Source organism: Vipera berus (genome assembly GCF_964194415.1).
Source record: "Vipera berus genome assembly, chromosome: 1".
Classification (NCBI taxonomy): Eukaryota; Metazoa; Chordata; class Lepidosauria; order Squamata; family Viperidae; genus Vipera; species Vipera berus.
Genome location: NC_138202.1, coordinates 241,935,449 through 241,960,941, shown reverse-complemented (window position 1 = coordinate 241,960,941; position 25,493 = coordinate 241,935,449). Strand labels below are relative to the sequence as shown.

The 25,493-nt window shown below is 40.6% G+C and overlaps 1 protein-coding gene across 1 annotated transcript in view; it reads right to left on the bottom strand.

Annotated features, from left to right (window-relative positions):
- The window catches only part of LOC308668635 (snake venom 5'-nucleotidase-like), a 42,962-nt gene extending 18,148 nt beyond the window's left edge, over window positions 1–24,814 (bottom strand). The window contains exons 1-3 of the mRNA XM_081328667.1: window positions 24,292–24,814; window positions 16,424–16,646; window positions 467–655 (exon numbers count right to left, since the gene is read on the bottom strand). Coding sequence (XP_081184793.1) covers window positions 467–655; window positions 16,424–16,646; window positions 24,292–24,675 — 796 coding nt within the window. The 5' untranslated portion in view covers window positions 24,676–24,814. The remainder of the gene's footprint in view (window positions 1–466; window positions 656–16,423; window positions 16,647–24,291) is intronic.
- Window positions 24,815–25,493: the final 679 nt, after the last annotated feature.

The following is a 25,493-nucleotide window of genomic DNA, read 5'->3' as shown; positions in this document are numbered from 1 at the left end:
CTTTGAACAGTCACTAAGCTAACTGTTGTAAGTCGAGGACTACCTGTACTTCATCAGTTTTTTCCTTTTTTTTTGGTCATCAAGTTTTTGACACCTTGCTAGGCAACTGGTGGTACTCGGATGTTGCCATATCCTAAAAGTGGTACAATGGTTGAAAAGTTTGAAAAACCCTGGCCTAACAAAAGCAAACTATACACCAAGCTGAATTAATAAAATATGCCCTTACTGATCTCATGACCTTTCTTTCTATATACTACTCAAACCAATAGAAAGGAGGGATTCATACAAGATTTATTAGTAAGTTTACTTAGGATTATAGTTATCCAAACTTTTCTATTTATATAAGCAAGTGATATTTATACAAATCATGTAAATACATACTGACTTCCTTAGGTGGTTGGTAAAATACTTGGCACTCTAATTGCTAAGTTATATAAAAATCCTATTTTGTGAAGGAATAACATACCTGTATAAAGAAATGTGTTCGTATGTCCGCCAACCACAACATCCACACCTTTAACTTTCTGAGCAATGCGTTGGTCCTCAAAAAAACCAGAATGACCAAGTGCAATGATTTTGTTGACACCCAATGTGGTAAGTTTGTTTGCTTGTATCTGCAATTCTTCAACTTCATCTCGAAACTCTAAATATGGTCCTGAAAATCCAGAAGAGGAAATATATCTTATTATTGCATTATTTACTCAGAAAGCATGTTTTACCAATGAAAATCCCTATTCTAGCAATAAAATCTATGCTACACTTAGTACTTCATTATTTAAGAAGTTCCTTTCAAAAAGGTAAACATCACATGTCTTGGAATTGTTTTGTTAATTTAGAGGAGAGTGTCTCAGATGTTTAATATAGTTTATTTTTTATTATGTTTTTATAGCAAATTTTATTATTTAAAACTTTGGACAAGGTGTTAATGGTCTGACAATCCTTCTTGTCTTACATCATGTGTGTGTTTTATATACATATATACACTTTATGTACATATCATTTATATACAGTTATAGAATATTCAATCTTATCAACCACCTTATTCTAGCAATATGTGAAATCAGCATCCTGTGTGTTTCTGTTGTGACCTTCCTTTCTGTTCCCACCATGAGTAAAACTTATTCCAAATTTTGTAGTAATCTGACTGGTCTTTATTTTTAATTTCCAAAGTTAACTTGTCCATTTCTGCGCACGCCCAAATTTTATTTATCACTTCACTCTTGTACGGTATTTCACTGTTTTTCCATTTCTGGGCGAACGTCATTCTCGCTGCTGTGATGATGTGTATCATTATATATGCCTAGTAGGAAAAAATCTGGTCTATAATCTACACTCCATCCTGATATTTCTTCTAACTGTAATGTATTGGGCTTTATTGTAACACCACATGGTAAGCTGGAGCTAGCTAATGGCTCCCAGCACCTCAGATACCCCGTCTCCAGGGCTGCTATTGGTTGCCCCTAGGCAGCAATAGGCTGCTTTAAACCTATTGGCTGCCGCCTAGGGGCCAGACTATAAATTGCTGCAAGCTGCAGCCCAGTTCTCTAGTTCAGGTCCTGCAAACAAATAAATACGATCATTGCTGAACTCACTCGCCTCGTCTTCATTCCTGCACAATGAACTCACTACACAACACTAACCATATCCGAATCCTTTGCCAATACTTTTGCGTCTTATTATAGGACCACCAAACATGAAAATAAGTACCTAATTCTTCGGAACACTTCCAACAGCTAGGTGATATTGTCTTGTACATTTTGGCTAATCGTACTGGGGGGAGATGCCACCGGTAAAACATTTTATATAAATTTTCTTTATAAGCTGAGGCCAGTGTTATCTTTTTATTTCTATCCCAGAGAGTTTGCCAAATATCAAAATCTATGCCATGTCCCAAATTTTTAGCCCATATCAGCATTGGTTCTTTAACTTGTTCCTCAAACATTTTGTACCCCAATAGCAAACTATACAATTTCCTTATTTGTTTCTCATCTGGCCCCAATAAAATTTTATCCAATGCAGTTTCTTGAATATTTATCCCCCACTCTTTCTTATCTTTCCCATATCGTGTTTGTATCTTTAGGTAAGCCCACCATTCCAATTTTATCCCTTGTTGTTCTAGTTCCTGTCTAGATTTCAATTCTCCCATTTCATTTGTAATATCCTTGTATGTAGTACTGTTTTCCAAATTAAACAAATTTGGGTAGACTATCGATTCAAGAGTGGACAACCAGACTGGTACTTTAATGTAATTTTGTTTTTTAATTTTATTCCAAATTTTAAGTAGTGCTTGTCTAATCCGATGGTTTTGAAAATGTTGATATATCCCTTGCTTCTCATTCCATAGGAATGCGTGCCAGCCTAATTGCAGATTATGGCATTCTAGAGTTAATAATCTTTTATTCTTTAAAATTATCCATTCTCTAATCCAGGTAATGCCACTGCATGATAATATGTTTCCCAGTCTGGTAGTCCAAAACCCCCATTTTCTTTAACATCCTGCAGATGTTTCATTTTAATCCTTGGTTTTTTCCCTTGCCATATAAAATTTAATGTTAATTTGTTCAGGTTCCCAAATTTTTTTTGATCAAATTATATAGGAATATTTGGGAAGAGGAATAGGATTTTAGGTAGTATATTCATTTTCATGACAGCAATTCTCCCTACCAATGAAAGGCTCAAGTTTCCCCATCTTTCCAGGTCTTCTTTTATTTGTTTTACTATTTTGTCATAATTGTCTTCTTTGATTGAAGTGCATCTGGCCGTAATAGTAATTCCTAGATATTTTATCTTCTTAACTATTTGTATATCCTTAATCCTAGCCAAGTTTTCTTTCTGTTTATTCATCCTATTTTTAACAATCATTTTAGTTTTACCCTTGTTTATTTTCAGCCCAGTGGCTTTTTCCATATTATTTATCTAATTCTTCCAACAGTTTCAGTCCCGATTGTTGTGAATCCTCCATAATAAAGACCAAATCATCCACAAATGCTTGAAGTTTAAAAATTTCTTTTTAAATTTCTAATCCTTTTATATGCGGTTCATTTCTAATTATCCACATTAGGACCTATAGCGTCAATATAAATAGTAATGGGGATAAAGGACATCTTTGTTGTGTTCCTTTTTGTATTTGAAATTTCTTGGTTGTTTCCCCATTTATTATTATTTTAGCTTCCTGATTAGTATATATTGCCCTTATTATATTTATAAATTTTTCACCCATATCCATATACCTAAGTTGTTGATATATAAATGGCCACTTAACATTATCAAAGGCCTTCTGGGCATCTAGGAATAATAACGCCATTTGTTGTCCAATATGCATTTCGTAATATTCTAGGGCAGGGCTTTTCAACCAGTGGTACGGGTACCACCTTTGGTACATTGGCACCTGGCAGGTGGTACACGACCATCCTAGAAAAGTGGAAGCGGGGGAGGGGAATGAGCTGAACCAGTGGCAACACCACACAAGCTTGAGCGAGATATGGCTGGAGCTGCAGGGCTGTCAGGGCTCAGCGGAAGTGCCAGGATCAGCGCTTCTTCGGGGCTGTCAGGGCTCAGCGGAAGTGCCAGGATCAGCGCTTCTTTGGGGCTGTCAGGGCTCAGTGGAAGTGCCAAGATCAGTGCCAGGCTCCATCTGGAGCTTGGCACTGATTCCGGTGCTTCTGCTGAGCCCAGAAGAAGCACCGATCAGCTGGAATGTTGCAGCATCTCCAGGGTCTTGTGATTTACATTCAGATGCTTGGCAACGGATTCATATTTATGACGGTCACAGTGTCCTGGGGTCATGTGAAGTGACCAAAACCTGCTGCAACCACCCTGCAGATGGGAGGAATAAAACCAAACACCCCCTCACACCCCATCCCCGCTGTCAATCCTCAACAGAAATGCTCACAACAATGAAAACCTTGGACAGGAGGAACAGCGCTGCCGGGCAGGAAGGCAGGTGTCTTCCTCGGCTGTGGCTTGGGGGGCACTTTTTTCAGTGACATTGTAACTTTGAACAGTCACTGAGCTAACTGTTGTAAGTCGAGGACTACCTGTACTTCATCAGTTTTTTCCTTTTTTGGGGGGGGGTCATCAAGTTGACACCTTGCTAGGCGACTGGTGGTACTCGGATGTTGCCATATCCTAAAAGTGGTACAATGGGTGAAAATTTGAAAAACCCTGTTCTAGGGTGTCCAATATTATCCTAATGTTGTGCTTAGTTTGTCTTTTGGCTAGAAATCCATTCTGGTCCACATGTATAAAATTATTTAAAAACCTTTTTTAATCGCTCAGCTATAATTGTTGTAAATAACGTATAGTCAGAATTAAGTAAAGATATTGGTCTATAGTTTTGAACTGATGTATGGTCTGTGTTATCTTTTGGAATCAGAACAATATTCTCCTCTGACCATGACCTTGGGGTTTTTGCTTCATCCATAACTGCGTTTAACACATCCAATAAAGGTTGTCCTAAAATGTTTTGTTGTTCCTTATAAATTTTTATCGGGAGGCCATCAGGACCCGATGCTTTGTTATTTTTTTGTTTATTAATTGCTATTATCACCTCTGACATCCTAATTTCTTCATTCAACATATTTTTAATTTCCTCTGTAACTTTTGGTAGTGTTGCTTTTTTGAAACATTCCTCTGCTTTCTCCTCATTTTCCTGGCTATCTTCCTTATATAATTTCTCATAAAATTCCTGGGCTATATTTTTTTTCTCCTCTTCTTGATAGTCTATTCTCCCTTTGTCATCTCATAATTTACTAATCCAACTTTTCTCCTTTTGCTTTTTCAATTTGTGTGCAAGCCATCGACCAGGTTTGTTTGCATTGTCCAAAAAGTTCTGTTTTATACATCTTATCTGTTGTGCTAATTTTTCTTTTTCTAAGATGTTATGTTTAATTAAGTCCATTTGTTGTTTTACATTCTTTTTTGTGCTTCATGTTGGAGTATTGTTTCTAATCTTTTGTATTCCCCTTCTAACATTTTCTGTTGTTTTTTCTCCTTATTCTTTTTCGCCATATATGCTATAGCTACTCCTCTCATAATTGCCTTAGCTGTGTCCCAATGATTTTGGACAGAGGTGTCTTCAGCTTTATTTTCTTTAAAAAGGAAGTCCAATTCTCTCTCCATCTTTAATCTGAAGTCATCTTTAATATTTAATTTTAATATTGATCTTTGTATAGTCCATCTAGATGTTTTTTTGGACCCTTTCCAGCTAAATTTCACAGGGTTGTGGTCTGCCCAGGTGCTTGTCTCTATGCACACGTCTTCGACTTCAGAGTTAATTTCCCTTGACATCCACACCATGTCAATCCTAGACCACGAGCTATGTCGATTAGAATAATATGTATACTGTCTAACCTCACGATTCCTTTCTCTCCATATGTCCTGGATGTTTAGATCTTTGGCCAATGTGAAACAGGATCTTGGTAGTGTCCTTCTTTTCCTTTTCCTGGTCTTATTACCCTTGTAGTCCAAATTATTATCAATAATAGCATTGAAGTCTCCTAGCACACAGATCTCATCGTAGTCTATATCACATATCTTATTATGTAACATTTTAAAAAACTGTTCTTGGTTTCCATTCGGGGCATATATTTCTACTATCACTACTTTCCTATGGTTTATTTCTACCTCAACTATCAATATTCTATCTTCTCTATCTTTATAAATTTGTTTAGCTACCAATTTCTCATTCACATATAATACCACCACCCCTCTTTTTTGTTGATCTAATGATACAAATATATTTCCTAATTTTGGTTGATCTAACAGGTATTTCTGTTGTTCTTTTATATGAACTTCCTGAATTGCAATTATATCTAATTTTGATGAATAAGTTTATTAAAGATTTTCCGTCTTTTCATTGGTGAGTTTAAACCATTAATATTCAGTGACAAAATCCTGCATTCTTCTCCCTTTATTTTACTTATATGTGGGTCTTGTGCTTCTCGTTGTGCGGATCTCTGTTTCTTTGTCTCTGCCTTCATATTTCTCTGTAGTCTCTCCAGATTTATTTCCTCTATCCTCAGTTCCTGTACCTTCCCTTCTATAGCCACCTGTCTTGTATCCCTTTCTCTTATGTCCCCTCCATCTTGGTCTTCTACTTCATCTTCATTGTTAAAGTGGAGGTTATAAAAATCTTCTGCCTTGTCTATCGAGTCTAATCTATACCTTCTATCTTGCCACGTGACTAGAATGCCTTCTGGAGTTAGCCATCTAAAGTTCACATTATATCTAATCAATTTTGATGTCAAAAATTGGTAGCCTCATCTCAAATCCCTCATTCTTTTAGGTATTTGTTTGAGAATTGTTATTTGTTGTCCTCCATAGTCTAGCGGCTCCTCTCTTGATCTATGTAGTAATTCATCCCGGGTCGATTTTTTAACCAATCTCACATGTACTTTTTTCGGAAGATTATGTCTCCTCGCATAGTTAGTTTGGACCCTATACGTCTCATCAATTTCCGCCAACATTTCATCTTTTCCTATGCCTAATGTCTTCACCATTAAGTCCGCCATCATGTCCGGCAGGTCTTCACCTTTTTTTTCCTTAACATTTTGAAAGCACAGATAGTGGGTGGCTTTCTCTGCTTCCAGGAAGATCACTGTTGTTTCAAGCTCTCTGTTCGCCCGGATTAGTGGGTTAGGACACTGAGCTTGTCGATCAGAAGGTCGGCAGTTTGGCAGGTTGAATCCTGAGTGCCGTGTAACAGAGTGAGTGCCTGTTACTCATCCCAGCTTCTGACAACCTAGCAGTTCAAAAGCACATAAAAATGCAAGTAGAAAAATAGGGACCACTCCGGTGGGAAGGTAACAGCGTTCCGTGTGCCTTTGGTGTCTAGTCATGCCGGCCACATGACCATGGAGACGTCCTCGGACAAGCGCTGGCTCTTCGGCTTTGAAACGGAGATGAGCACCGGCCCCTAGAGTTGGAAACGACTAGCATGCATGTGCGGGGGAACCTTTACCTTTTTTAAGTCCTCTACTTTCTTCTCCTCCTTCTCCATTCTTACTTCCATTTCCTGTAATCTTTGCTCATTTTTATTAATTGTTGTTGAATCCCCTCAAATTTACCATCAATCGCTTGTAGTTTTTCCTTGAGCTCACCAGTATCATTTCTCACTTGACCTATCTCTTTCTTCATCTCTTCATGATTCTTAGTCATTGCTTCTTGCATATTTTGCAGAAGGGCTTGTAAATCTTTAAAGGAATTTGACCTTTCCCTTTGTAGCATGTCATCAGTGGACTTCTGACTAGAAGGGCTTGAAGACATCCCTAACCCCTGTGGCGCTGCCCTCTTTCCTGCACTAATCTTTGTTAAGTTCGGTATGCTTGTCATATTTAACCAGATTTTTATAAAAATACTCTTTATGGGGTATTTCTACCTTCTTTCCCCCCCCCCTCTATCTCCCTCCACCACTCCCTCCTTTTCTATTTCCTAATTCAGGGGAGATATATCAAAATCAACAGCCACCCTGACCTCTATGTCTAATCTGTTGTGGCTTTTATGATATTAATAAATTCGACCAAACCCCTAAAACATTACTCAATTAATATCACTCTTTACAAATACTTAATTCCTTTAACCTTAAATAAACCTTTATCAATATATCAGGTCTGGATGGGGAGAAACAGGCTTCGTCTCAATCCCGCCAAGACTGAGTGGCTGTGCATATCGGCATCTCGGGTTAACCAAGTTATTCCATCCTTAATGATGGGGGGTGAGGTGTTACCCCCCGTCGATAGGGCTCGCAACTTGGGCGTCCTCCTGGATTCACGGCTCAATTTTGAAGACCATATAGGAGCCGTGACCAGGGGGGCTTTTGCTCAGGTTCGCCTGGTGTGCCAGTTGCGTCCCTATCTGGACCGAGACGCCCTACGCACAGTTACTCACGCGCTTGTGACCTCCCGTTTGGACTACTGTAACGCTCTCTACATGGGGCTGCCCTTGAAGACCACTCGGAGGCTTCAACTGGTGCAGAATGCGGCCGCGCGAGTTGTAATGGGGGTTTCCCGATACTCCCATGTAACACCTCTACTCCGTGAGCTGCATTGGCTTCCGGTTGCCCTCCGGGTGAAATTCAAGGTGCTGGTTATCACCTATAAAGCCCTACATGGCCTGGGTCTGGGATATCTGAGGGAGCACCTGCTGCCGGCATCAAACGCCCTTCGCCCAGTGCGCTCCCACAGGGAGGGTCTGCTCAGGGTCCCGCCGGTAAGAGATTGCCGGCGGGTGACACCCAGGGATAGGGCCTTCTCGGTGGGAGCGCCTGCCCTCTGGAACCAGCTGCCGGTGGAGCTGAGAACTGCCCCCGACCTCCGATCATTCCGCCGGGGCCTGAAGACCTGGCTCTTCGAGCTCTCGGGCCCAGACTGAGGAGAAATTTTAATTTGGGGTTCTTTTTAATCGACTACAGGGTCAATTTAATATTTTTTAATTTGGTTCTTAATTTTTGTATTTTGGATTTTTAATTCCCTGTAAACTTCCCGAGTGCCGCGGAACAGAGTGAGCGCCTGTTACTCGTCCCAGCTTCTGCCAACCTAGCAGTTCGAAAGCACGTCAAAACGCAAGTAGAAAAATAGGGACCACTCCGGTGGGAAGGTAACAGCGTTCCGTGCGCCTTTGGCGTCTAGTCATGCCGGCCACATGACCACGGAGATGTCCTCGGACAAACGCTGGCTCTTCGGCTTTGAAACGGAGATGAGCACCGGCCCCTAGAGTCGGAAACGACTAGCACTCGTGTGCGGGGGAACCTTTACCTTTACTTTAAACTGCCCTGAGTCCTCAGGGAATAGGGCGGTATATAAATATAAATAAATAAATAAATAAATAAATAAATAAATAAATAAATAAATAAATTAAATTATACATACATACATACATACATACATACTATATATACTATATATATATATGTGTGTGTGTGTGTGTGTGTGTGTGTCAAATGCTTGTTAACTATTTTAGATTACCTTGCTAGGCTCCAAACATGGGACAAATCTTTATTTCCTGTGTCAGCCTAACCTGAAGGCCATTGACAGGCAGTAGTCACACCGGTGACAGCTCATATTTGTGTAATTTTTTTTAAATTGCTAACAAAGAATTAAGGGAGACTGATATGCATTTCAAACTTATTAGTTTTCATCAGTCAGCCATACCCTTCTGAGATTCGAACCTGGGCTGATTGCACATTAAGCAGTTGTTTTCACCTCTAAGCCACAGGCTCTCTCTCGCTTTGTTAGCTGAGAAGCAAGGGGAGATATGTGTCAAATGCTTGTTAACTATTTTAGATTACCTTGCTAGGCCCCAAACATGGGACAAATCTTTATTTCCTGTGTCAGCCTAACCTGAAGGCCATCGACAGGCAGTAGTCACACCAGTGACAGCTCATATTTGTGTAAATTTTTGTTAGCAATTTAAAAAAAAGGTGAAAACAACTGCCTAATGTGCAATCAGCCCAGGTTCGAATCTCAGAAGGGTATGGCTGACTGATGAAAACTAATAAGTTTGAAATGCATATCAGTCTCCCTTAATTCTTTGTTAAAAAAATTACATATATATATATATATATATATATATATATATATATATATATATATATATATATATATATATATATATATATATATATATATATATATGTATATGTATATGTATATGTATATGTATATGTATATGTATATGTATATGTATATGTATATGTATATGTATATGTATATGTATATGTATATGTATATGTATATGTATATACATATATATATATATATATATATATATATATATATATATATATATATATATATATATATCTCAAGTGATTAATTCCTTAGCTAATTATTTCAATTCTATCCAATTCTAGCAATCAACAATCGCAGCAATATATTTATGTCACGAATATAGAAAGCAGTCAGTCTATATATTTATATTTATGTGTGTCTTTTTATCTATATTTATATATCACCTTTATCTTCCTGTCCCATCAAAGTCACTTTCCTTTTAATTATAAATTTCCAACTCTGAATTTGTAGCTCCTTTTATATCTTTTTCTTCAGCCAATGGCCAGTAATTGTCTCACTATCAAAACTGCAGTCCTAAAGTTGCTGTGTCACTTTCTCCATCTTGGATCCGTTATACTCCCGTGGCTTATAAATCAAAACTTCAAAGTCTGTCCAAACTATTCACTTTCCTTCTACTTATAGTCCACGCTTGTTTTCTCAAAGGTTCAGTCTCCAAGACTCAAAAACTTATCTTTTCCCGTTACCTTTCTATCAGTTCGCCTGATCTCACAGCTAGTTTACGATCTTCTAACTTCCTGGCTCCTTCTTCTTGTCACTCTCACCTGTTGCCTTATGTCTCGTCGCTTCTCTTGCTGCTTGCTCCCTCTCGGTAATAATAATAATAATAATAATTTTATTTATATACCGCCCTTCTCCCGAAGGACTCAGTAAAGCTACCTCTTCTAGCCAGCATCTCTTTCAAAAGCGCTCCCTTTCACTTTTTAAATGTAAAAATTTTGAAATTACTTTTCATCAGCTCCGTTCCACCGTTGTTCCACTAAGTCAATGCTAGTTCCATCCCTCTGTCAGATCTTCATGTCGGCCATTACTGGCCTCCTTCTCCCCAGTCAGCTTGCATCGGGTTTTTCTCCAGATCCCCAACACTGGCCGCCGCTCATGTAAGTTCTCCGGGACGCCCACAACTTTGGCTGTCCCTGCAGGACCTCCTGTGGCTCTGAGAAGCCCCCGCAGACACTGGGTGAGAGGTTGTGTGATATAGAGAAGCCCATTCACACAGTCGCCCGCTCTGACTGCTGGCTCCGCCTCCCCCGATGTTTAATATAGTTGAATGTCCTCTATAGCAGGGCTTTTCAACCAGTGGTATGGGTACCACCTGTGGTACATTGGCACCTGGCAGGTGGTATGCGACCATCCTAGAAAAGTGGTAGCATGGGAGGGGAATGAGCTGAACCGGTGGCAGCACCACATAAGAGAGATAGCTGGAGCTGCAGGGATGTCAGGACTCAGTGGAAGCATCAGGATCAGCGCCAGGCTCCAGCTGGAGCTTGGCGCTGATCCTGGCGCTTCTGCTGAGTCCAGAAGAAGTGCCAATCAGCTGGAATGTTGCAGCATCTCCAGGGTCTTGTGATTTACATTCAGATACTTGGCAACTGATTCATATTTATGATGGTCACAGTGTCCCAGGGACATGAGAAGTGACCAAAACCTGCTGCAACCACCCAGCAGATGGGCGGGGGGATAAAAACCAAACACCTTCCACCCCACCCCAACCCCGCTGCCAATCCTCAACAGTAATGCTCACAACAATGAAAACAATGAAGAGCACTGCCGGGCAGGCAGGCAGGCGTCTTGCTAGGCTGTGGCTTGGGGGGCACTTTTTTCAGTGTCATTGTAACTTTGAACAGTCACTAAGTGAACTGTTGTAAGTCGAGGACTACCTGTACTTTCCCCCCTTTTTTTGGTCAAGTTTTTGACGCCTTGCTAGGTGACTGGTGGTACTTGGATGTTGCCATATCCTAAAAGTGGTACAATGGGTGAAAAGGTTGAAAAGCCCTGCTCTATAGTTAAAATTATAGCATTTAATGTCTTCAGATCTGCCAGTGGCCACCCATGTTAAAAGAGAACTAGATACATTCATTAGAATCAGATTTTCAATGCCTGTTGGCTAGTTTTAAGCCAACCTTAAAACTAGCAGGAAGGAAGAGCGAGATCAATTGTTTCTTTGGCTGTTAACAATTATTTGGTAAGATTATTGGTTTTAATCTTGTAAGCCACCCAGAATCATTTGTGTGTGATGGGCAGCTGTATAAATAAAATAAGTGAGATCTAATGTTAAATATGAGATCTAATGCTCTCGTGTTTTTTCTGTGAGCATTCATATATGACTGACCTTTCGGCAAAGTGGAGAGTCCCATGGAGTGACTTGGCAAGAATCTTAAAAAGGGGGGGGGGGTATGTGCTCTCCCATAAAATGATTGGTTTTTGTCTTTGTATATTGCAACTGTTTAGCTTAAACCTGATTTTGTAAAAGCTGGCAGCCAAGTATTTTCCTATAAGGTGATGCCATTACCAATATTTAAATTATGTGAGACAATGGGAAATTAATTTCTGTGTGCTTTTTGAAAACATCAGCTTTAAATGAATCTGTAGTACATCACATATACCACCTTAATGGAACAAACGTGGTGAACAATATGATGGCTTGTAAAAATGTCTCTAGATTAGAGGTCCTATCTTGCATTTGATGAAAATGGTCACATTTTATACAGTAGAACCGATGAATACACGCAGGGAAATTCAGGTATAGGTTTAATTATGATTAAAAGGGCTAAATTATTTGTTAGCAAGTACGTTTTACTGACATCTAAGTTTATTGTCATCATAATTATTTTATGAAAATAGAGGATTAAGGATTTGTATCAGATTATCTGACAGCAGAGACCTGTATGTATCCTATGTTTGGGAATGATTTAACATTCTTCACAGTCAGATATCATGAAATGTAGCAACATGTTCTGGCCAGTATATTAATGATATTGGAACAAAGCAGAACGACACTAGAAATAGCATCCAATGTTATGGGGGAAAATCCATCAAGCAATTCTTTTTTTAACCTATGATAAATCTTTTTTTTATTAAAGAGTTTTACAAAAACAAAATTTTACAATATATCCCCAAATCCCTCCCACCCCAAACCCACCCACTTCCCCCCACTTCCCAGAGCTAAATACAGGATTATAGTTACAATAATCATATTCTAAATAAAAATCTTAGGTATCAGCGAACTAAAATGGACAGGAATGGGTGAATTTAATTCAGATGACCATCAGGTATACTACTGCGGGAAAGAATCCCTCAGAAGAAATGGAGTAGCCTTCATAGTCAATAAAAGAGTAGGAAAAGCAATACTGGGATACAATCCTCAAAATGACAGAATGATCTCAGTTCAAATCCAAGGCAAACCATTCAATATCACAGTAGTCCAAGTCTATACCCCAACCACCGGTGCTGAAGAGGATGAAATTGACCGGTTCTATGAAGCCCTACAGCACCTTATAGAACTAACACCAAAAAATGATGTCCTTATCATCATGGGGGATTGGAATGCTAAAGTAGGAAGCCAAAAGATAACCAGAATAACAGGCAAGTTTGGCCTTGGAGTACAAAATGAAGCAGGGCACAGGCTGATAGAATTTTGTCAAGAGAATACGATGGTCATAGCAAACACTCTTTTCCAACAACCCAAGAGACGGCTCTACACATGGACATCACCAGACGGTCAACACAGAAATCAGATTGACTATATGCTCTGCAGCCAAAGATGGAGAAGCTCTATACAGTCAGTAAAAACAAGACCAGGAGCTGACTGTGGCTCAGACCATGAGCTTCTTGTTGCAAAGTTTAGGCTTAAACTGAAGAAAGTAGGGGAAAGCACCAGGCCAGTCAGGTATGAATTAAATCATATCCCCGTTGAATATACAGTAGAGGTGACAAATAGATTTAAGGAATTAGATCAGATAGACAGGGTGCCTGAAGAACTATGGACAGAGGTTCGCAACATTGTACAAGAGATAGCAACCAAAACCATCCCAAAGAAAAAGAAATGCAAGAAAGCAAAATGGCTGTCTGAGGAAGCTTTGCAAATAGCTGAGGAAAGGAGGGAAGCGAAAGGCAAGGGAGAAAAAGAAAGATACGCCCAATTGAATGCAGAATTCCAGAGAATAGCTAGAAGAGATAAGAATGCCTTCTTAAATGAACAGTGCAAAGAAATAGAAGAAAACAATAGAATAGGGAGGACCAGAGATCTTTTCAAGAAAATTGGAGAGATGAAGGGAACGTTCAATGCAAAAATGGGCATGATAAAGGACCAAAATGGCAGGGACCTAACAGAGGCAGAAGAGATTAAGAAGAGATGGCAAAATTACACAGAAGAACTATACAAGAACGAGCTTAACGTCCCTGATAATCACAATGAGGTGGTCACTGACCTCGAGCCAGACATCCTAGAATGTGAAGTGAAGTGGGCCTTAGAAAAGCTGAGCAACAACAAAGCTAGTGGAGGTGACAGTATTCCAGCTGAGCTATTCAAAATCTTAAAAGACGATGCAGTAAAAGTGCTACACTCAATTTGCCAGCAAATTTGGAAAACTCAACAGTGGCCACAGGATTGGAAAAGATCAGTTTACATTCCAATTCCAAAGAAAGGCAGTGCCAAAGAATGTTCAAACTATCGCACCATTGCACTCATTTCTCATGCTAGTAAGTTATGCTTAAAATCCTACAAGCTAGACTCCAGCAGTATGTGGATCGAGAACTACCAGAAGTACAGGCAGGATTTCGAAGAGGCAGAGGAACTAGAGATCAAATAGCCAACATACGCTGGATCATGGAGAAAGCTAGAGAGTTCCAGAAAAACATCTACTTCTGCTTCATTGACTATGCTAAAGCCTTTGATTGTGTGGATCATAACAAACTGTGGCAAGTTCTTAAAGAGATGGGAGTACCAGAACATCTTATTTGTCTGTTGAGAAACCTATATGCGGGCCAAGAAGCAACAGTGAGAACTGGACACGGAACCACTGATTGGTTCCAAATTGGGAAAGGTGTCCGGCAAGGCTGTATACTGTCGCCTTGCCTATTTAACTTATATGCAGAGCACATCATGAGAAAGGCAGGGCTAGAGGAGTCAAAAGTTGGAATTAAGATTGCTGGAAGAAATATCAACAACCTAAGATATGCAGATGATACCACTCTAATAGCAGAAAGTGAAGAGGAACTGAAGAGTCTCTTGTTGCGAGTGAAGAAGGAGAGTGCAAAAGTTGGGTTGAAACTTAACATTAAGAAAACCAAGATCATGGCATCCGGCCCTCTCAATTCCTGGCAAATAGATGGGGAAGAAATGGAGGTAGTGACAGATTTTATTTTCCTGGGCTCCAAGATCACTGCAGATGGGGACTGTAGTCAAGAAATTAAAAGACGCTTGCTCCTCGGTAGGAAAGCCATGGCAAATCTAGACAGCACACTAAAAAGCAGAGACATCACCCTGTCAACAAAAGTGCGTATAGTCAAGGCTATGGTCTTCCCAGTTGCAATGTATGGCAGTGAAAGTTGGACCATAAGAAAGGCTGAGCGCAAAAGAATTGAGGCCTTTGAACTCTGGTGCTGGAGAAGACTCCTGCGAGTCCCTTGGACTGCAAGGCGATCAAACTGGTCAGTCCTAGAGGAGATCAATCCTGACTGCTCTTTAGAAGGCCAGATCCTGAAGCTAAAACTCAAATACTTTGGCCACCTAATGAGGAGGAAGGACTCACTGGAGAAGAGCCTAATGCTGGGAAAGATTGAGGGCAATAGAAGAAGGGGACGACAGAGAATGAGGTGGCTGGATGGAGTCACTGAAGCAGTAGGCGTGAGCTTAAATGGACTCCAGAAGATGGTAGAGGACAGGAAAGCCTGGAGGAACATTGTCCATAGGGTCGCGATGGGTCGGACACGACTTCGCAACTAACAACAACAACAAATAAAAATTATGCATAATATACAATTAACCAAATTCATAATGCGCTTTAACTCTCTTTTAACATAACTACAAACAACGTACCAATAACAGTATCCCACTAAAATCTACTCATAAGCTAAATGATACTTTTTAGTCCCATATTTGTTTTGAATATAATTTATCCATCTCCTCCAAACTGAAATATATCTTTCCTGTGAATGATCCTTCAGATAAGCAGAAATCTTAGACATTTCTGCAAGATTCGAAACTTTAAACACCCATTCTTCTACAGTGGGCAAACTATCCTTCTTCCAATATTGTCCCACCAGTAACCGTGCTGCCATTATCATGTTCAACATCAAGTTAGTTTCTTTAACATCACAATCTACAACAATGCCCAATAAAAACAATTGCGGGGAAAACTTTATCTTTCTCTTAAAAATCTTTTGAATGTTCCACCAAATTTTAATCCAAAAAGCTTTTATATTTCTACAAGTCCACCACATGTGAAAATAGGTAGCTTCTAAACTACCACACCTCCAACATTTAGACTGTAAATTAGGATACATGTTGGACAGCTTCTTGGGATCCAGATGCCATCTATAAAACATTTTATAAAAATCTTGAGAACAGCCCAATCTGCAGTTAATCGCTAATTCTCTTAACCTCAATCCACGTTATAGTCACATAAAAGAGAGCAGGAACTATATCAGATTTATGTTCTATATAAAACTCAGCACCTAGTTGGCAGTTAACCTTTTTCTCTTACAACTGTGAAAAACAATACAATCCCAATTTCATGCTAGAAAACAAATAAAATATGGTGTGAATTATACAGTCACAATTAAGTACATCTAGTTATATAATTATTGTGTCTATAATTTATGTAATTTTATACATAAGCATGAAAAAAGTGTACCTGGATTTGAAAGAACAGGTGTCTCCTTTGTGGTATAGCCAATAATTCCCACTTTTTCTGAACCAACTTTTATTATTTTATAAGGAAGGATGTACCCTGAGATATTACTCGCTATAGGCCCCTTTGGTCTAATGTTTGCACTCAGTATAGGAAAATTTGCATGTTTAAGGAGGGGATCCAATAATCCAGCCAAACCATTATCAAATTCATGATTTCCTAGAGCCTAGAGAGAAAATAAATATCAAAAAGGAAAGGGAAAATAGAATTAATCAGAATTAATAATTATAACATATACATACCAATCGCATTACTTTCTTTCAGAAAAACAATGCGATACAGTTTGCAAAAGAGGTAGAAATAGTAAGCAAAGAAGAAACTAAACATTGCTAAAACATATAAATCAGCTTCATCATATCATCAACAAGTTAAATCCAAATGTTATCTCTACAAAGACTTTCCTATCTATTTTAAGGAATACCAACAATACCCACAAAGTTTTTCTGTTTTCCTGATTGTAAAAAGTAGAACAGCACAATTATTTCCTTATGTGGATTATTTTCTTCATGTAAAGCCAATGAGTGAGTAACTACATTTATTAACCAAAGTGTGTTTTCAAAACCGTTAAGGATTTAGCAGATTGTGCTTTCTTTCTTTCTTTCTTTCTTTCTTTCTTTCTTTCTTTCTTTCTTTCTTTCTCTTTTCCTTTGAACAGCCTACTGATTCTATTCAAATAAAATAAAGATAACAGAGGCCTGTCTTAGTGAAGAAGCCTGGAGTCCTCTCACTATTGATTATAAATGAAAACTTTTAACAAATCAGAAAACAAGAGAATATTACACAATTCAGAAAACAAGAGAATATTAGGGAAATTAAATAAACATTAATTCTGGATTTTCCCTATTTCAAAGATCAAGTATGCAAAATCCGCATTTAAATTGTTCCAATTTAGATAATGAACAGTAGATAATGTTTTAAAGTCCCCCCTTTATCAGCTTTCTATTTCTTGAATATGCTCTTGTTCAATGATCATTATTATATTTCATAAATGAGCCATAAAGGCTATATTATAATATTCTATTTCTACTTCAGATCAATTGCTTGGAAATTTTTCAAGCCAGGAATCAAAGACTGTAAAGAATAGAATAGAATAAAGCAGCTATTCCAACATGGATGGGCTTTATTACCCCATTATATCTGGAAGGGACCAGGCTGAAGAAGCCTGCTATGGTATGTTTCTCAAATTCCAGTCCATGTCGAAGCTCATGATTTTAAAATGGATAATTTTATCCAAGCCTTTTTTTACCCCATATGGCTTCAAGGAGTTCAGAAAAGTCAACACCAATTGGCCACTTGTTCAACCACAAAAATGGTGAAGCCATCCTTATCATACAAACCCACACGGGTATTTTATCCATCTCATAAGGGTTTTTCCCCCAAGCCAGGTAAGGATAATATTTGGAAATACAGTATATTGAATAGATAAGTCCTCAATAAGATTTTATCAATTTCTATGGAAACAGTTTATTTATTTATTTATTTATTTAATGGGACTTATATGCTGCCCTATCTCCCGAAGGACTCAGGGCGGCTAACAACAGTAAAATACAAGTAAAAATACAAATATTAAAAATTAAACTATATCTGTATAGCTTTCTGTACAGGTAGTTGTTAACTTACAACAATTCAATTAGTGACCGTTCAAAATTACAACACTGAAAAAAGTGACTTATGACTGTTGCAAAATCCCCATGGTCATGTGATCAAAATTTAGACACTTGGCAGCTGACTCATATTTATGACCATTGTAGTGTCCCAGGGTCATGTGATTACCTCCTCAGGGTGCCGCTGATCAAAGAATGCCGATTGGTGACCCCCAGGGGGAGAGCGTTCTCTGTGGGCGCGCCAGACCTTTGGAACCGCTTACCGGTTGAGCTCCGGATGGCCCCCGACCTTCGCTCCTTCCGGCGTGATCTCAAAACATTCTTTTTCAAACAAGCTGGCCTGGTCTGACGGGATGGGGTTGGGTTTTTAAAACTAGTTTTAACTTTAATATGTATTGATTTTATGGGCATGATGTTTAATGGCTTTTTAATTTTTGTATTCGATTTTTATTGTGTATTGCCCTGTTCACCGCCCTGAGTCCTTCGGGAGAAGGGCGGTATAGAAATCAAATTATTAAATTATTAAATTAAATTATATTTTTTACAACCGTCTGACAAGCAAAGTCGATGGGGAAGCCAGATTCACTTAACAATTGTTTTACTAACTTAACAGCTGCAGTGATTTGCTTAACAACTGTGGCAAAAAAGGTAATAAAATGGGACAAAATTCACGTAACAAATGTCTCAGCAATGGACTCTCCCAATTTCATCTATCCTACCCACCAGAGTAGGAAGGCAGGGCAGATTGTAGGTCCTAACTATAAAAGAAGCACATCTGGTGGGGCCTAGGAAAGGGGTGGTAGCTGTGGTCTCTCTCTTTCTCGCTCGCTTTTTGGAACCTCACTCTTCCAGAGATCCTCACTTTGTTTTTTCCCCCCACAAAGCCTTGAAGACACGGTTTTCTCAGCTGCTTCAGGTCCTCATTCAGAACGACTCAAGTGGCTTGCCTGATTCTGCTGTTGCTGGGGGAGTTTAAATTACGAATTTTTAACTGTGGATTTTTAATGTTGTAAGCCACCTGGAGTCACTGTGTATGAGGTGCGTGGCTATATAAATTTGTTTAATAAATAATAATAAGGTTGGACTTGGATGAGGGCACACAGTTATAAAGTCTGTGTTATCTTTGGAAGAAGAAATTAAGCACAATGTTCTTGAATCCGCGTGACTGCTTACACATCAGCCATGTTTTTTGAACTAGTGAGATGAGATGTTTCCTGATTCACTAGTTGGGCCGCCCTCTCAATTCATAAAACATTTATACAGCTTTGTATTAAACTCCCACATGCAGTATCAAGATTTATGAATCTAACAAGGTAGATGACAAGAAGATCTGCTGTTCTGCATAACCATAAGAAAATCCTGATTAAAAAATAACAGAATAACAGAGTTGTGAGTGACCTTGGAGGTCTTCTAGTCCAACCCCCTGCTCAGGCAAGAAACCCTATACCAATTCAGACAAATGGTTGTATTGGTATTGGAAATATCAGTTTCCAATTTTGCTTGGAAACAAATACCATTTTTCTAATTGCCTCATCTTCCCATGAAAATCTCTTCAGCACCAATTTCTAAAAAAACAAACTTGTCTGTACTACCTGGAGCAAGCAAAATATGTATGAATTGGGCATTGTTATTCTGAAACAAGCGTCATCCCTCTAAACACATTATCACATAGCAGTGCTTTCCTAGAAGACCCAACCAATGGCAAAAGAAACATTTATGTCCTTTGCGCTGAGCTTTCTTATAAAAACAAATTTGTGGAGGATGAAGGGAGAAATCAGTGAATGTAAACCAGATTTATGTCACATTTACACCCATTTGGCACATCTTGAATTTCTTTTCAGCTGTACTTCTTGACCCAGCTTTGAGAACAAACTGTACATATTAGGCTCAAAGGAATACATTGAAAAAGTAAAGATAAAGTCATAGAATATCTTCTCCTATTCAACAGAGCAAGATCTTTTTTCTGAATTCACAAAATATGAAAATTAGGATTGATTTTTTTAAAAAATGATAATACTTGAAAATGCTACCAGAAGGCAAGAAGTAATGGATGGGAACTAATCAAAGAGAAGCAACCTAGAACTAAGGAGAAATTTCCCAACAATTAGAACAATTAATCAGTGGAACGACTTGCCTCCAGAAGTTGTAGGTGCTCCAACACTAGAAGTTTTTAAGAAGAGATTGGACAACCATTTGTCTGAAATGAGCAGGAGGTTGGACCAGATGACTTCCAAAGTCCCTTCCAACTCTGTTATTCTGTTAAACTGAATTTAGCATTGGCATGTCTACTGGATGTCTCTATGCATTTCCCCTTCAATTTTTAAGTAATTGAATAACAATTTACTGGAGTTCTTTTTTTTATCAACATGTTTCATTTCATAGTAACTCCTACTTAAAACAAAAACCCATCCTCTAATAACCAAATTCATGGGCAATAGGACAATGGAAGGCTATGAAAGTTCAAAATCAACTGGCTAGTATTTGCAGAGTTGGTTGCCAAACAAATGAATGGGAGATTTAATTAGCAGGAAATGTAGAAGCCTCTTTTCCTAGAGCCAAGAAACCAGTCAGTTCAGAGGAATCCTGAATTCTCTGTGTTGTGTAGTGGATTCTTGGGAAGCAGGAGGCGAGACGAGAGGGTTCAAACAGGAACATTGCTTTATTGTAGTAACAGGAACAGAACTGAGAACAGAGGCTTTTATGCAGCTACTTATATGGTTGGCCACTAGACAGAAGTCAATAGGTTTAAAGGAACCTATTCCCGCCCCAGACCCAACCAATGATCATCCTGGAGACTGCATGTCTGGGCAGCCAGTGACCATTACACAGACACCCTAATTAAGCAATCTCAAGTAGCATTCAAAGACACGTGAAAACAGTTCAAGTAAAAGGCCCAATACATAACACCCCTCCCTCCTAGAATGTACAAACATTATTAAAAATATTTGAGAATAAAGTCTTGTAAATATTGTGGTGGTCTGCACAACCTTGCAGATCGCCTGGGGGATCCAGGCAACTCCCGGTCTACCAACTTGCCCACCGGGCTGGGTAGACCAGGGCTCATGAGTTCACAAGAGTCGGATTGACTCGAGTCCCTTTGGCTGGCCATTCCAGGTTGGCCCAGACCAAAGTCCAATGCAGGAGCAGAGTTAGCACAGTGGCTGTTTTGTTCTGGTTTACTTTCCCCATCAGGGGACCCATGATGCACTCCCAGACTGTGTCCATCTACGACCACCTCCCCATTGTACTGACTGCAAGAGTCCTCAGAGCATGTGAACTGCTCTGTTACATTGCTGGTTTCAGGCTCTGGAAGCAGACCCGACGTGAGGTCCTCGCTTTGTGGCTGCTCTGCAAATCGCTTCCGCACCTGATAAATATGGTGGCGAATGACTCGTCTCCCCATCCAGAGCCACCTTGTAGGAAAGGGGTCCAGAGGTTTTGACAACTTTTGCCAGCACCCACAAGTTCCCATGCCCATAGTTCCGGGCCCACACCCCATCACCCACTTGCAACCCCCTCGGAGGCTTTGGGCGAGAGGTGTCTGCTGCCACCCAGTCTGGATGGAATCTGTCCAGTTTTGTGATGAGTCTTCTTCCCCAGCAAAGCTCTGCTGGGCTCTTGCCTGTTGCTGTGAAAGGCATAGTGTGCTGGCAAAGCAAGAAATCAGCCAGCCTATGGTGCCAATCTCCAGTCACTATGCGCTTGAGCAACTCCTTTGTAGTGCACACCGTATGTTTGGCCTGCCTGTTAGTTGAGGGGTAAAAGGGAGCCGATGTAGCATGCCTTATGAGGTTAGTCCTCAAGAAGGCTTGAATCTCTGCCGCTGTGAACTGGGCCCCGTTGTCCGATACTACGATGTCCGGTAGCCCGTGTGTGGCAAACAGCTTTCTAAGCACCTGGATGGTCCTAGCAGTAGTCATGGTTGAAATTGGAATTACTTCCAGCCATTTAGAGTGGCTGTCGACCACTATCAAAAATAGCTGTCCCTGAAAGGGCCTAGCAAAGTCGATGTGAATCCTTGACCACAGTGTATGAGTTTCCTCCCATCTGTGGACAGGAGCATATGGCATTTTTGGTCTGGATTGTTGACAGGTGTAACACCCATATATTTGGGCCTCGATAGCCTTATCTAACCCTGGCCACCATAGGTAGATACGTGCCAATGCCTTCATCCGGACTATGCCTGGATGTCTCTCATGCAGTGACTGAAGTATATGGTGCCTCAACAAACTGGGGACAATAATCCTGCTCCCCCATAAAATGCAACCCTTGTGAGCTGAAAGCTCGTGTGAAGTGGCTCTGGAACTCCGGTCCAGGACTATTGTCAAGCTACCCTGTGTGAATCCAAGACAATACTCTACTTAAACCTTGTCTGCAGCAGTTTCTGCAGCCACATCCCCAACATGGAGGGGAAATTGACAAAATGCAAGCTGCTGTAGCCGGATCTGGCTCTATCTGTGGCAATGGCAACCTGCTAAGGCTGTCTGCGTGGCCCATGTCTTTGCCAGGTTTGTGAATCAGCCTGTAGCTGTAGGCTGACATAAAAATGGACCATCTTAACATCCTAGGGGACAGTATTTGAGGCGTCTGCCTATCTGTAGTAAATAACCCCAACAGTGGCTTATGGTCAGTGAAGACCATGAATTCCCTGCCATACAAGTAATCATGGAATGTTTTCACCCCGGCCACAATGGCCAAGCCCTCCTTGTCAATTTGAGCATAATTGCGCTCAGCTGAGGACAATGTCCTTGAATAATAGGCAATTGGGACTTGAGTCCCATCACTTTCCAAATGGCTTAAAACAGCCCCCACCCCATAAGGGGATGCATCACACGCAAGGCATACAGGCAAGGATTCTTTGAAGTGTGTAAGCAATGAATTGGAGGACAGTAGTGACTTTACTGCCTTCAAGCTATTTTTGTGAACCTTGGTCCACTTCCATGGAGTGTGTTTAGCTCTGCAACTGCAGCCTTGTTAGGAAGGAACGCATGGTAAAAACTAAGGAGACCCAAGAATGCCTGAAGCTCTCCTTTTGACCTGGGGCTAGGTGCCAGCTGAATGGCCTTCAGCTTGGAATCGGAAGGATGGATGCCTTCAGCATCAATATGGAATCCCAGGAACTCAGTAGAAGGAACCCCAACTTTTACAATGTTAAAGGAACCTATTCCGGCCCCAAAGCCAACCAATGATTGTCCTGGAGACTGCATGTCTGGGCAGCCAGCGACCCTTACACAGACACCCTAATTAAGCAATCTCAAGCAGCATTCAAAGACACATGAAAACAGTTCAAGTAAAAGGCCCAATACATTACACTCTGTGCCTGAATAAAATGCCAAAACTGGGATGCTTTTCTATCAGGACAATTCCTTCCTTCCTTCCTTCCTTCCTTCCTTCCTTCCTTCCTTCCTTCCTTCCTTCCCTCCTTCCTTCCTTCCTTCCTTCCTTCCTTCCTTCCTTCCTTCCTTCCTTCCTTCCTTCCTTCCTCCCCGCCCCTCCCCTCCCTTCCCTTCCCTTCCCTTCCCTTCTCTCCTTCTCTCTCTTTCTTTCTCTTTCTTTAAATGTTTATTAAATGTATATGTCACATTCAAGCGACTCTGGGCAGCTTATAATATCAGTTATTTTTGACAAGACTGACCTAATGGCAGATGTTGATACAACTAACAAAAGCGAAGGGCCCAGTGCTACAGAACCTGCAAGGGTCTCTTTAGGACAAGCTGGAACTCATATCAAAGGGAAGTCACCTTTCAGGCCTGCTCTGCAATCTCAACAAACTGCATCCTGAATTCTTGCCATCACATGAGTTTGCAAAGCCTGCTCCGAAACTTTAGAATAGAATGGAATGGAATGGAATGGAATGGAATGGAATGGAATGGAATAGAATAGAATAGAATAGAATAGAATAGAATAGAATAGAATGGAATGGAATGGAATGGAATGGAATGGAATGGAATGGAATGGAATAGAATAGAATAGAATAGAATAGAATAGAGCTGGAAGGGAGCTTGGAAGTCTTCTAGTCCAGTCCAACTTGATTCATTCGATCCTGGAGTAAGGAACGAGAGATCCTCGCTCTGTCGGCGGGGAGCACCCGGGAAAGAAGAAGAAAAGGTGAGGGAGAAGAGAATTTTCTTTTCTCCTTTCCGCCGCCCCCTCTTTCCCCCTCTCTCTTTCCCTTTCCCTTCCGCCCATCCCGCCCCGCCAGCTCACCATGGCGTCGTAGCGCAGGCTTGTCATGAACTTCAGCACTTCGCGCCCTTTGAAGAAGCTGAACCAGACGGTGCCCTGGTACTGATCCCCGGCGTCCAGGAGCAGCACGTGGCGATGCGTGGCGCGGAGCTCGCGGACCTTCGTGGCCCTGCGCGCGACGCCCCCGTAGCAGTCTTGCCCGCTGCATTTGCCCGAGTCGCGGCTAGTTTGCTCCACGCGGGCGTGGACGTCGTTGGTATGCAGAATGGCGAGCTCGAAGGAGCCGGCGGCCACCGAGAGCGCGGCGCCAAACCAGACGGCTCCGACCAGGAGCAGCAGCGGCGGCGGCCAAAGGGAGCTTCGCGGGCAACCCTGAGCCCCGCGCCGTCGCTTTGGGGTCTGCATGGTGAGAACTCGCGTGCCCGGTCCTCCCTCCCCGGCGCCCCCGAGCTCTTTTCGGCACAAGAGTGCGGGGGAAGGAGACGGGAGGAGGAGTCTGTCCGCTGTCCCAATGCCGTCTTTCGTCAGCAAGCGCAGACTGGTATCTGGCTGGGTCCTCTTGTGCTTACTCACTCTCTAAGGGGCAATTCGAATCGGATGCCCAGGTTGGGAGGAGTGATACGTGTGGTTACGTTATGCCCTCCAGCCCTGATCTCATAAAAATCTATTTATTTATAGATTTGTCCAGGCTGTTCTTTGGTCAAGCTTTTCATATGAAAGTTCCATCAGTTCCAATAGTTTTAAGCCCACTGGATTATAACGTTCCAAGGACCCGGAGACCTTCCATTAGGTAAGAAAAGTACATTAGGTAGTGGCTTCACAGTAACCCTGCCAGATCAATAAAATTTTAAAATTAGCACTTTCTCCAGCCAATGGCAGTTGACGCCTAATAGCAAAAAGGCTTTCTGCTAGGTTTCTAAATGATTGTGGATGAAGAAGGGCTTTCGGGAATTTGAAACATCTGGTGACCTCTTCAGAAGAAAATCATAAGAAAACAATGGGATTCTATAAAGAACAGACAGAATTTGACCAAATATTGCTAAAAACAGATGAAAAGTTGATTAAGAAATTTTATAAATTTCTGCTAAATTTAAAGATGGAAGAAGAACAAGTAAAAGAAACAATGATAACAAAGACAAAGAACTTTGGATATTCCATAGATTTGGAAGGCTGGCAAAAACTATGGGATAGAAATATTAAATTAACTAAAGCAGTGTCATATG